A 13,806-nucleotide genomic window follows, 5' to 3' on the forward strand; every position below is an offset into this window, starting at 1 on the left:
ATCCATGAACACCTCCCTCCCCTCCACTCCCCTCCTCTCCTCTTGATTTGTGCTCTGCTCACAGATCCACCTGGAGTAGTTTTTAAGCTAAAAGAAAATAATAGCCCGCTTAGCTTCCAGTGTTTGTTCCCTTTGTTCTCGAATTTTCATGTGCACACTGTGGATATTGGTCACTTGATAGTGGAAGCCTGAACTGAATTGGTTATGCTTATCCATGTAATGAGAATGGGGAACATTCATCTATACTGAGTAGGTGCTGAATTCTCTTGGCAAAACCAGTGGCGGTAATATGAGCCTCAGCAGTGGGACTTCTGTAATATGTTGTGCTCTTTGTCTGGCAATGCCTTTGATGTTGATTTAGAGAGCTGGTATGACATAAAAATTCAGTGGTAGCAGAGTCAGCTGCATCTTGCTAGAGGAAAATCCCTTTCACTGTGGGTGCTAATGATATTAATACAGATTGCTGCTTGGGCCCATGGTGATACAGTGAACTGTATGTAATCCTCCGTGACCAGTCTACATCCAGCAATAGTGTGGCATGGGCAGTTAGCAAAAGCCATCTTAGACATCAAACAAAATCAACAATCCAGACAAGAGGGTAACCAATATGCTACTGGACTGACTGTGTACTTAGCATCTATGTTGTATTTCAGAATAGACTAATGTAAGGCTTGTCCCCCTAAGTGCAACTGTTTCAGCATGACTCGCTCAAAGCTTACTCCATACATCCAGCTTTCTATTGGTCTTGAGATGGAATGAAACAAAAGTGAGGTGCAAACATTGTTGGCAGAAGTCACAGAATTGCAGTGAGAACTGGGCCATTGTTGGTGACCATTGATCATAATGTTCAAAAAGTTTCGTTGGCTGGCTCTTCTTACCTGGTCCAGGTATATTTATGAAATAAGGCAACTTACACACCCTAATTAACAGCAGTCTGGCAAAGTTATTTATTCATTTCATTTCAGTATTTGATTGGTATGGATCAGAGTGTGAATTGTTTGTGCTGATGTTTCCTGTTCATACTGTATGCAAGCATGGACTTGTGTATCCTGAGCTCTGACCATATGCTCCCTTTAAGTCCTCCACTTGAGATATTCCCCAATTACTTCACGTTCTTGCACATGGAGGTGAAGAAATGTTGAGGAAGCACTAATATTAACACTGCATAACAGTTAGCAATGTCTTATAATTTAGATTCCATTATTAGAAAGAATTAGGAGGCTTTATTTTCTAAACATGTACTGTTATAAAAAACTGATTGTTGTGGTGTACCAGCCTTTAGCATTCTACCTTCAGAAGGCTCATGTTCTCCAAAGCCTGTTGTGGTGACTACAGGTTGTTAACTGATACGGAATAGTTTTTTTATTATTTTTTATTTAACATAAATGTGTGTCTAAAGCTGGAAAAGAGGTTTGCTGTCTTGGAATCAAAATATTGCATGACTAAATGGTAAAACTGGATGCTGGTTTCTTTAACATTGAGCAGTATGTTGTACATTCATATTTTTCAAAATTATCAATTTACCTGAACAAATGGTTCCTATGAATTTTTGTGGTTGACAGATGTCTGTTTTCTCAGCATGTAAATGTAATACAATCTTCTCAGGATACCAACCACATCAATCTGCAGGGCATTCACAATATTTAGTACAGCCATTTTGCATTGTAATCTGTTTCTAATTCAGTTTATAGATTTTTAAATTCTCTTATGGTTGTATGAAACACTTTCATTGATGACATGATATGTGGCTTGCAAAATTACTGGCCATCAGATTCCTCTAAACCCATCCCCTTTTTCTAAAGTTTAGTGGTCAGTTGCTAGGAGCTGTAAATTAATACCATCAAAATAGTTTTTAAGTTTATGTCCATTTAAATTTCACTTTCTGTCTCAATGACCAACTTTTAAATGGTGAACTAACACTTGTAATAATGTATATTTGTGGGCAAAGAGGGTTCCATGGGGAGGGGGGACATCTTACAGGCATTAGTAATATTCATTTATTGAGACTGGTGTAAATGCCAGACAAACTAAATATTGTACAGGTTAAAACATCTATCATAATTCTTGTGCGTGGAGAAAAAAAAAAATTGCTCATTGTGTTGTAAGAAGAGCAGAGAAATGTTTGTTCCTTCCAAAGACATATTGGAAATGTCTGGATAAGAATCCAAACTTGAGTTTGCAAATAAATATTGGGGTATTCATTAAGTTTTAAGCATCATCTAAAAAAATAAATAAATAAAATCCTGTAATTTTTTTGTTTATTTGTAGATACATGTCTGCTGGCCTGGTACACATTGAAACCCACAGTAACATAGTATGCCAGCAGAGGAGTCCAAGTAACACAGCACAGATCATTATCCACTTTGTCAATGTGATGAATCATATTGTTTCAGCTCCATTAATGACATACTAAGATAATTTTGCACAAATTTTGATGTGTACCTGAACTTGTAGGCATGTACATACAAATTAAATACATACCAAATCATTTTTTTTTTTTTTTTTTTTTTTTTTTTTTGCATTGAGGTGATAATTAAAACTTTAACTAGGCCTTTTAATAGTTGAAAAGATGATGATGCTGCTGAACTATTTTCTGACTGACACAAGGTTAAGAAATGTGACCCAGACAGTAAAACCAAATTGATTTTATATTGATACTGGAGTGAGAGTTTCACCAAATCCCTTTCTGTGAAAATGACAATTTCCTTTGAAGTTTAAAATTACAGTCAAAATCCTCCTTAGGGATATGTACATAAATTTCTTTAGTGAACTATACATTGCCATTTCACATGTTTAATCTCAGTTTTTGTGACTGTTATTCACTTCTGCAAAACAAGATGGTCTGAGATGTGACAATAGAAATTGCATCTTACGGCACAAGGCAGACGTTTCAGAATCAGTTATGTTAAGTACAGTCTGTGATTTCAGAATTGCTAAAAAGAGGTATGCAATGTTTAACCGCTGTTTGTTCTCTGTTTGGATAAGTACTTCTTACTGTTTCAGCTTTACCGACCCTTACTATTTTTATGTTCTGTTCAAATGCAGTGACAGTTCAACAGTTCATGGGTCACGTTTTTGTCTGCAGGTTTCTTTTTCCACCTTGAAATTAATGCTATATTATTTCTTTTTTTCCTTCTTCCAGAGACGAGTCTGTCCTTTATGCATGACGCCTGCGTGAGAAACAAAGTGCCTTGACATGTGGAGTGATAAAATTCATGTTTTATATCATGAATTTAAATTGATGTGATACTTGTGTTAAATTGATAATGTGATACTTGTTAACAACATTTATATTGGGCTGCTCATCAGTGTTCCTTAATTTCTTCTTTTTTTTCCCTTACAAATGTGGCATACAAACTTTTAAAAAATGTTAATTCTACCGACATTTGTGTGTAAAAATGCTATAAACTGTTAGGAAGTAAGTCACTATTTAGAGATAGATTCTCTAACAGCTGTAACTGTATAGAAAGTAACAAAGTTTTAGTTACTATTTGTATGTGTCACATGGAACTGGTAATTTTATTCTAAGATAGTTGAATTGTATTTCAAAATAATTGTCATATTAGTTTTATTGAAGGCTTCCTCTCTGGTTATTAAGATGACATATTGCTACCAGATAAGAAAAAATAAAAGATTCCTTGTTTGCATTAGTACAAAAAAGATAACTTTTAGTTAATCTAAAACCCTCATAATTTGTCTAAAATTGAAACTAAGGACTTCAAATGCATATTTTGCAACAATGCATAGCATCCATTACTCAAACAGTTTGAAACTAGGTAATGAGTATTTATATATCATCTGTAAATCATCTTTTTAATACCATTACTTCCCAGCAATAGACCACGATGCCTTTGCAACAACACAACATTGTTTCTGGTAACTAACGGTGGGGTCATGCCTTAGGGATTTCTCAGTTAAAGCAGACATTGTCTGCATCTAGCACACAAGTTGTGTAAAAGGCCAGATCTGGAGATATGAGTGTTTCTCGTAACTTAATCCTTAGCGTTTGCATGTGTGAACAGGACTTCATACTTGCATTGAAAGGGCGGATGGCTAACCATAACCAGCTCGCGCTCGCTCTCTCTCTCTCTCTCTCTCTAACCTATATCATTGTTCTGAAATGTCACTTGAACTGCGCCTTTGTCTGAATTTAAGATATTAAAAGTGTAATGTTGCAAGACTCGAGGACACACCAATTGCATTCATAGTAAGTGTCCAGCACTATCTGCCCTCACATTGTTATGAATAAATGACTCAACACCTTGGATTGATGTATCCTCAGAGGAGTTGTAAATTTTAGCCCTGTCTTCCTTTGATGTAACAGTGTTTTTCTTCCATTGTTTGGGGCCTTTGGGGGCCGGATGGTGTTTCTTTTTTTTTTTTTTTTTTTTTTTTTCCACACATTGCACTCTGTAAATACCTTCTGGAATGTGGAATGAGTTAAGTTATTAATCAAAAGAAGCAGTCACCGTTGCAAGCAACTTCTGTAAAGTACGCTAACAAGAAAGTGACTGATTTTAAAAAAATAAAAAAATAAAATCGTGCCGCGCCCCCCCCCCCCCCCCCCCCACACACACACACACACACACACACATACATACATACATACATACATACACAGAGAGAGAGAGAGAGAGAACATCAGTGTTAAATAGAAATTGTATGCAAGAGTCCAAACATTTTGAAAAATTATTAGAATTGCTAATAAGGTACTCTTACTTTCTTCTTAAATATTGGTGGATTCAAATTTCCTATCTCATGCTCCTTAGTAACCTTTTATGGTTCATGAATTGCCAGTTGGTCCTACAATTTGCCATTTAATCTTTAATGTTGAAAATGTGTAGGGCCATGGTTAGTAAAGTGATGTGTTAAACCTTTGGATTGTAGACAGCTTTAGAGGAGGAAAGCAGTTACTTATTAAAAAAGAGCTACTTCTATTTGCAGCTGCGTATTAATTGTTTATGGACCTTTACAGATTCAAAACACCCATCTGTATACTACAGTATTTAAAAACATGTTAAATATGAAAATGAATCTTAACTAGGTTTACAATCCAGAGTTCAAGTGTTTGGTAAATGTTTTGTTTCTGATTAGTGGAGGTTTAATGATACATGCCTGATCTTTACTGGCAAAGTGGTAGACTTGGGCGCCATAATAAGATTCCACTCTGAATTCTAGATAGGAAGCGATGGTTTATGTGAACATTTTTTTTTTTCTTATGTACTGATCAGCCAGAACTTTGACCACCTACCTACTAGCCAGTGTGTTCACCTTTGGCATTGATAACAGCGACAACGCATCGTGGCAAGGGAGCAATGAGGTCTTTGTACTTCACTGGATGGCACCACATCTGCACACGGAAGTCACCTAATTCCCATAAATGCCGGGGAGGGGATCCAGTGAGCTCTGATCGATGTCATGTTCAATCACATCCTAGGTGTGTTTGATCAGTTTCTGATCTGGCGAGTTCCGGGCCAGCACATCAGTTGGAACTCGCCACTGTGTTCCTCGAACCATTCCATCTCACTTCTGGCCTTGTGAAAAATGCCACATGACCATCATGAACGGGTGTACTTGGTCTGCGACCAGTGTATGATGCTTCTTGGCCATCATGATGCATTTCGCTAGCTCCACTGGACCCATGTATGCCCCACAGTATAGGTGTCAAGGAGCTTTTCCCCTGGAAGACATCGGGTTCGCACCCTACCACTGGAATGATGAAGAAGATATTGGGATTCATCAGACCATGCAGCACTCTGCCACTGTGCCAACGTCCTGTGCCACTGGTCACATGCCCATTTGTCATAGTTGCCGCTGTCGTGGTATTAACATTGGCACATGCATGGGCCGTCACCTGCGGAGACCTATCATTAGGAGTGTTCGGTGTACTGTGTGTTCACACACATTTTTACTCTGACCAGCATTAAAGTCTGATGTTAGTTCCACCCAGGTTCTTGTCTTCCCTGTTTCACCAGTCTGCTCGGCCTACATCTTACATCTACTACTGAGGGGTGGCCGCCCAACCTCATGTCATCTGGACGTAGTTTCATCTTGTTTTTGTTATATGTTAAAGGCTTCGCATAAAAATCGACATGCCATACTGCCATACCTTGTTCATGAGAAAGTAAAGGTGAATCACAAAAGTTGCTAGAAGTGGCTGCCCTCAATTTGTCAACACAGTTGAACACAACACTGCAGGTTCTCAAAAATTGCTGCTAGAACCTCTGGAGTTACTGCCTAGATTTAAAATATCATGATCGCTCATAAATCTTCCAAGTTGTGTGGCTTATTCGTGTAGACCTCGCCTTTTAGGCCACCCCAGATTATGAAGTCAGGTAGTCTTAAATTAGGTGACCTTGGGGGTCACAGTCTTTTTGGAATCACTCTGCGGGGGAAAAATGATTAGACCTCGGCCATTGTCACTCGAGACACGTAGTGTATTGTGCCATCCTGTTGGTATCAGCAGAGGGCAAGTTCTTCATCGTCCAACTAGTTCACAAATTCCCGAAACATTTTGATCCAAACTTCACTTGTCACAATAGACTCGAAAAAAATTGAGCCGACGATGTGACATTACACAGAACATGTCAATCTTTTGTAAATGTATGGATTTCTCGACAAATGCTTGTGGATTTTCGTTACACAACAAACGTGTATTCTGAGAGTTTACATAGCCAAAGGTGTGGAACTCCACCTCATCACTGAACCATTTGTACCACAATATTCCTGGCTTGAGCAATAAACAGCAAAATGACGTCCCACATTCCTGAGATAAAACGTTGACCAGAATTGCAGGAGAGGTCAGCAATTGTTTCACATCAGTCACTTTTTTCCAATAAGGGCAGCAATCCCCCACTCTGAAGATTCGACACTGTTCCACCAATCTTGCTCACCAACTTTTGTATGCAACACTTAGATGGTATATGCTAGTCACCAAAGGGGTCAATAAAAATTCGCTGACATGCCTTGGTGGAACCATTAATCCAATGTTGTCTCACAAGAAACTCCTTCAAGAGAATAGCAATACACTGACACTAAACACTGAGCTCCAGCCCCTGTGATGCACAGAAACACCCTGTTGCATCAAATGATGTTGCCACGTCAAAAGTTACACGGTGCAATTTCGGAGGAATTACTATATGTTTGTGGGGACCTCATTTGAATGGGACATTGTACTTTCCATTAATTTATGTGCTGTTGCCAGGCCAGTTTATTACCTTTTCATAAGCCAAGGAATTACACAATTTGCTGTGTACCCATTGATCTTGACAAGTTTTGTTAAAATTTGGTTAAGCGTGATCCACATTGATACCATTTGTATGCTTAGGGGGAAAACTTTTGAATAAACTTTGAATACAGGGAGTGAAATGTTATGTACAAAATGTAAATAACACCAAAGAGCAATTCAGAAAGTTGATTAAAGTTCCGTGAGGAGAAAGGTCTTCCATTGGCAGTGTAACAGTCAGATGCAGGTTGAATGCAATTCATAGCATCTTGAAAAGAGGTTATAAGGTGAAATCAGTAAATTAAAACAGTGGTAATGTTGTGCAGACAAATAAAATCAGAGGATGTTGAGGGAATCAGGTTAGGAAATGAGGCACTAAATGCAGTAAATGTGTCCCTATGTGAACAGCGAAATTAAAGATATACTGCCAATGGCAAGGAAAGCTTTTCAAAAAAAAAAAAAAACAAATATCTTATCAATTTAAACATCTTTAACAAAAACATGGATATCACCCAATGCTTTTCTAGGATAGTTTGTTTGGGTAATCACATGGTGATACAGACATGCGGGCATTCAAAATGACAGTTCTGAGATACACTAAGTGATCAAAAGTATCCAGGCATCCCCAGAAACACATTTTTTTCATGTTAGTTGCATTGTGCTGCCAGTTACTCCATATCAGCGACCTCGGTAGTCATTAGACATTGTGAGAGAGCGGAATGGGGTGCTCTGTGGAACTCTCGGACTTCAAACAGGGTCAGGTGATTGGGTGTCACTAGTGTCATATGTCTGTACGTGAGATTTCCACACTCCTGAACATCCCTAGGCCCACTGTTTCAGATGTGATAGTGAAGTGTAAACATGAAGGGACACACACTGCACGAAAGCGTACAGGCCGACCTCGTCTGTTGACTGACAGAGATCACCAATAGTTGAAGAGGGTCGTAATGTGTAATAGGCAGATATCTATCCAGACCATCACACAGTAATTCCAAACTGCATTAGGATCCACTGCAAGTACTACGTCAGTAAACTTGGATGTCCTGGGCAAGTGGCTGCTCATAAGCCACACATCACGCCAGTTTATGCCAAACACCACCTTGCTTGATGTAAGTAGTGTAAACATTAAACGATTGAACAGTGGAAAAACATTGTGTGTAGTGACGAATCACAATACATAATGTGGCGATCCGATGGCAGGGTGTGGGTATGGCAAATGTCAGGTGAACATCTTCTACGAGAGTGTGAAATGCCAACAGTAAAATTCAGTTGCGGTACTATTACGGTGTGGTCGTGTTTTTCATGGAGGGGGCTTGCACCCTTTGTTGTTTTGCATGGCAATATCACATCACAGGCCTACATTGATGTTTTAAGCACCTTCTTGCTTCTCACTGTTGACGAGCAATTCGGGAATGGCGACTGCATCTTTCAACACGATCAAGCACTTGTTCATAATGCACTGCCTGTGGCGGAATGGTTACATGACAGTAACATCCCTGTACTGGACTGGCCTGCAAAGAGTCCTGAGCTGAATCCTATAGGACACCTTTGGCATGTTTTGGAAAACCGACTTCATGCCTGGCCTCACCAACCAACATCGACACCTCTCCTCAGTGCAGCACTCCATGAATAATGGGCTGCCACTTCCCAAGAAACACTTCCAGAACCTGATTGAACGTATGCCTGTGAGAGTGAAAACTGTCATCTAGGCTAAGGGTGGGCCAACACAATATTGATTTCCAGCATTACTGATAGAGGGTGCCACAAACTTTAAAGTCATTTTCAGCCAGGTGTCCAGATACTTTTGATCACATAGTGTACGTGTATCCTGCAAAGGAAACAGTTTATCCGGGGGGAAAGGAGATACATGTGGTCAACTGCAGGAAGAGAAACAGTGTCAGTAAGTGAGAGTCAGTTGGCGTTGAAAGGTAGTAAATGGTGACATGGAAAAATACCAGCTGTCGCAAAGTACTCTGAAGATCTGCTAAACTGAGACGTTCAACATTATCAGTAAGAAGTAAATTACAACTCAGAACTACCAAATTGTAGAAGACATAAGGAACATTATAAATATATTTAAGAACAGTAAATCTCCTTGGGATGGTGGGATCATTGTAGAACTCCTGAAGTATGTTAAAAGAGAAAGTTATCATTGAACTGACAGATTCTTAAAAATGATGCGCCATGAAGGAATTATCCAAATGGGACAGAAACTGGTGGATGTTATGTACAACTACAGAAAAAAAAGATTACAACTTTATAAAAATTGGGTGATTTATTCAAGAGAAAGAGAGACATGATACAGCAGTACCTGTGTTGTTCAGAAGTATGATGCAATGTTCCTTCTGACAAGCATGCGTGTAATAAGCAGTAAATCTGGGTTCGAGTCCTGCCCTGGCATAAATATTCATTGTTGTCATTCCATTATATGGCTGATGGCTCCCGACATTCACAACTGCAAATGTATTTCATGAAAGAGAAAGAATTTCACAAATTGAGCAAGTCAATAATGCAGTCGTCCACTTCTGGCCCTTATGCAAGCAGTTACTCAGCTGGTAAAGTTGCTGGATTTCCCCCTGAGGTATGTCATTTTAAATTCTGTTCAACTGACATGTTAGATCTTCAAAATTACATGCTGCTTGGAGAACTCTGCCCATAATGGCCTTGCTTGGCCAGCAAGGTCATCAGATCTCTCCCCAACTGGGATACAACCAAGCAGCTCAGAATTTCAATGATCTAATGAGCCAGTTGAACATAATTTGGCATTACATTCCTCAAGAGGACATCTGACAACTCTATCAATCAATGCCAAACCAAGTAACTGCTTGCATGATGGTCAGGGGTGAACCAGCACGTTATTGACTTGCTCAATTTGTGAAGGTCATTCTCTTGCATAAATCATCCAATTTTTCTTCAGTTGCAACCATTTTTTGTCTGCACATGTACATTGAGGTGACAAGTCATGGGATAACAATACGTAAATACAGACGGCAGTAGTATTGCAGACACAAAGTGTAAAATGGCAGGACTTGACAGACTCTGGACTCGGAATGATAGTTGGAGCTAGATGCAAGGGATATTCCATTTCGGAAATTGTTTGGGAAGTCAATATTTCGAGATCCATATGTCAAGAGAGTGCTGATAATACCAAATTCTAGGCATTACCTCTCACCACAGGCAATGCACTGGACGACAGCCTTCATTTAATAACTAAGACCAGTGGCATTTGCGTAGAGTTGTCAGTGCTAACAGACAAGCAACATTGTGTGAAATAATCATGGAAACCAATGAGGGACGTGTGATGGATGTATCCATTGGGACAGTGTGGCGAAATCTGGCATTAATGGACTATGATAGCCAGCGACGACTGACAAGAGTGCCCTGCTGACAGCACATCATCTCAAGTACCTCTCATGAGCATGTTACGGCATCAGTTGGACCCTACACAACTGGAAAACCACGCCTGGTCAGATGAGTCCCAATTTCATATGGTAAGAGTTGATGGTAGGTTTCAAATGTGGCACAGACCCCATGAAGTCGTAGGCCCAAATTGTCAATATGCAAGCAGGTGATGGACGTGTTTACATGGAACTGACTAGGTCCTCAGACCTGATTGTTGACTGAAAATGATTATGTTGTGCTACTTGGAGACCATTTGCAGCCATTCATGTTTCGAAACAATGATGGAAGTTTTGTGAATGACAAAGCGCCATGTCAGCAACTGGCCGCAATTATTCACGTTGGTTTCTGGTCAAATTGAGTGAATAATCTGGCCACCAAGATCGCCCGAAATGAAGATCATTGAGTATTTATGGGACATAATTGAGAGGTCCCCCCCCCCATGAACCATGGACCTTGCCGTTGGTGGGGAGGCTTGCGTGCCTCAGCGATACAGATGGCCGTACCGTAGGTGCAATCACAACGGAGGGGTATCTGTTGAGAGGCCAGACAAACGTGTGGTTCCTGAAGAGGGGCAGCAGCCTTTTCAGTAGTTGCAGGGGCAACACTCTGGATGATTGACTGATCTGGCCTTGCAACATTAACCAAAACGGCCTTGCTGTGCTGGTACTGCGAATAGCTGAAAGCAAGGGGAAACTACAGCCGTAATTTTTCCCGAGGACATGCAGCTTTACTGTATGATTAAATGATGATGGCATCCTCTTGGGTAAAATATTCCGGAGCTAAAATAGTCCCCCATTCGGATCTCCGGGCGGGGACTACTCAAGAGGATGTCGTTATCAAGAGAAAGAAAACTGGCGTCCTACGGATCGGAGCGTGGAATGTCAGATCCCTTAATCGGGCAGGTAGGTTAGAAAATTTAAAAAGGGAAATGGATAGGTTAAAGTTAGATATAGTGGGAATTAGTGAAGTTCGGTGGCAGGAGGAACAAGACTTCTGGTCAGGTGACTACAGGGTTAAAAACACAAAATCACATAGGGGTAATGCAGGAGTATGTTTAATAATGAATAGGAAAATAGGAATTCGGGTAAGCTACTACAAACAGCATAGTGAACGCATTATTGTGGCCAAGATAGATACGAAGCCCACACCTACTACAGTAGTACAAGTTAATATGCCAACTAGCTCTGCAGATGACGAAGAAATTGAAGAAATGTACGATGAAATAAAAGAAATTATTCAGATAGTGAAGGGAGACGAAAATTTAATAGTAATGGGTGACTGGAATTCGAGTGTAGGAAAAGGGAGAGAAGGAAACATAGTAGGTGAATATGGATTGGGGCTAAGAAATGAAAGAGGAAGCCGCCTAGTAGAATTTTGCACAGAGCACAACTTAATCATAGGTAACACTTGGTTTAAGAATCATGAAAGAAGGTTGTATACGTGGAAGAACCCTGGAGATACTAAAAGGTATCAGATAGATTATATAATGGTAAGACAGAGATTTAGGAACCAGGTTTTAAATTGTAAGACATTTCCAGGGGCAGATGTGGACTCTGACCACAATCTATTGGTTATGACCTGTAGATTAAAACTGAAGAAACTGCAAAAATGTGGGAAATTAAGGAGATGGGACCTGGATAAACTGAAAGAACCAGAGGTTGTACAGAGTTTCAGGGAGAGCATAAGGGAACAATTGACAGTAATAGGGGAAAGAAATACAGTAGAAGAAGAATGGGTAGCTCTGAGGGATGAAGTAGTGAAGGCAGCAGAGGATAAAGTAGGTAAAAAGACGAGGGCTGCTAGAAATCCTTGGGTAACAGAAGAAATACTGAATTTAATTGATGAAAGGAGAAAATATAAAAATGCAGTAAATGAAGCAGGCAAAAAGGAATACAGACGTCTCAAAAATGAGATCGACAGGAAGTGCAAAAAGGCTAAACAGGGATGGCTAGAGGACAAATGTAAGGATGTAGAAGCTTATCTCATTAGGGGTAAGATAGATACTGCCTACAAGAAAATTAAAGAGACCTTTGGAGAAAAGAGAACCAATTGCATGAATATCAAGAGCTCAGATGGAAACCCAGTCCTAAGCAACGAAGGGAAGGCAGAAAGGTGGAAGGAGTATATAGAAGGTTTATACAAGGGTGATGTACTTGAGGACAATATTATGGAAATGGAAGAGGATGTAGATGAAGACGAAATGGGAGATACGATACTGCGTGAAGAGTTTGACAGAGCACTGAAAGACCTGAGTCGAAACAAGGCTCCCGGAGTAGACAACATTCCATTAGAACTACTGACGGCCTTGGGAGAGCCAGTCATGACAAAACTCTACCAGCTGGTGAGCAAGATGTATGAGACAGGCGAAATACCCTCAGACTTCAAGAAGAATTTAATAATTCCAATCCCAAAGAAAGCAGGTGCTGACAGATGTGAAAATTACCGAACTATCAGTTTAATAAGTCACAGCTGCAAAATACTAACGCGAATTCTTTACAGACGAATGGAAAAAGTGGTAGATGCGGACCTCGGGGAGGATCAGTTTGGATTCAGTCGAAATGTTGGAACACGTGTGGCAATACTGACCTTACGACTTATCTTACGAGAAAGATTAAGAAAAGGCAAACCTACGTTTCTAGCATTTGTAGACTTAGAGAAAGCTTTTGACAATGTTGACTGGAATACTCTTTTTCAAATTCTAAAGGTGGCAGGGGTAAAATACAGGGAGCGAAAGGCTATTTACAATTTGTACAGAAACCAGATGGCAGTCATAAGAGTCGAGGGGCATGAAAGGGAAGCAGTGGTTGGGAAAGGAGTGAGACAGGGTTGTAGCCTCTCCCCGATGTTATTCAATCTGTATATTGAGCAAGCAGTAAAGGAAACAAAAGAAAAATTTGGAGTAGGTATTAAAACTGATGGAGACGAAGTAAAAACTTTGAGGTTCGCCGATGACATTGTAATTCTGTCAGAGACGGCAAAGGACTTGGAAGAGCAGTTGAATGGAATGGACAGTGTCTTGAAAGGAGGATATAAGATGAACATCAACAAAAGCAAAACGAGGATAATGGAATGTAGTCAAATTAAATCGGGCGATGCTGAGGGAATTAGATTAGGAAATGAGACACTTAAAGTAGTAAAGGAGTTTTGCTATTTAGGAAGTAAAATAACTGATGATGGTC

At 39.9% G+C, this 13,806-nt stretch overlaps 1 protein-coding gene across 2 annotated transcripts in view; it reads left to right on the forward strand.

The window, feature by feature from the left end:
* LOC126363224 (E3 ubiquitin-protein ligase RNF181-like) overlaps positions 1 to 13,806 on the forward strand; it is a 76,100-nt gene that overhangs the window by 14,189 nt on the left and 48,105 nt on the right. The window contains exon 3 of one of the 2 annotated variants that reach the window (XM_050007947.1): positions 3,143 to 3,665. The exons of the other annotated variant lie outside the window; for it this stretch is intronic. Within the exon in view, the coding sequence (XP_049863904.1) occupies positions 3,143 to 3,178 (36 nt within the window). The 3' untranslated portion in view covers positions 3,179 to 3,665. Of the gene's footprint in view, positions 1 to 3,142; positions 3,666 to 13,806 lie in introns of those variants that run through there. 2 annotated transcript variants of the gene reach the window in all.

The sequence above is a fragment of the Schistocerca gregaria genome, chromosome 1 (genome assembly GCF_023897955.1).
Source record: "Schistocerca gregaria isolate iqSchGreg1 chromosome 1, iqSchGreg1.2, whole genome shotgun sequence".
Taxonomy (NCBI): Eukaryota; Metazoa; Arthropoda; class Insecta; order Orthoptera; family Acrididae; genus Schistocerca; species Schistocerca gregaria.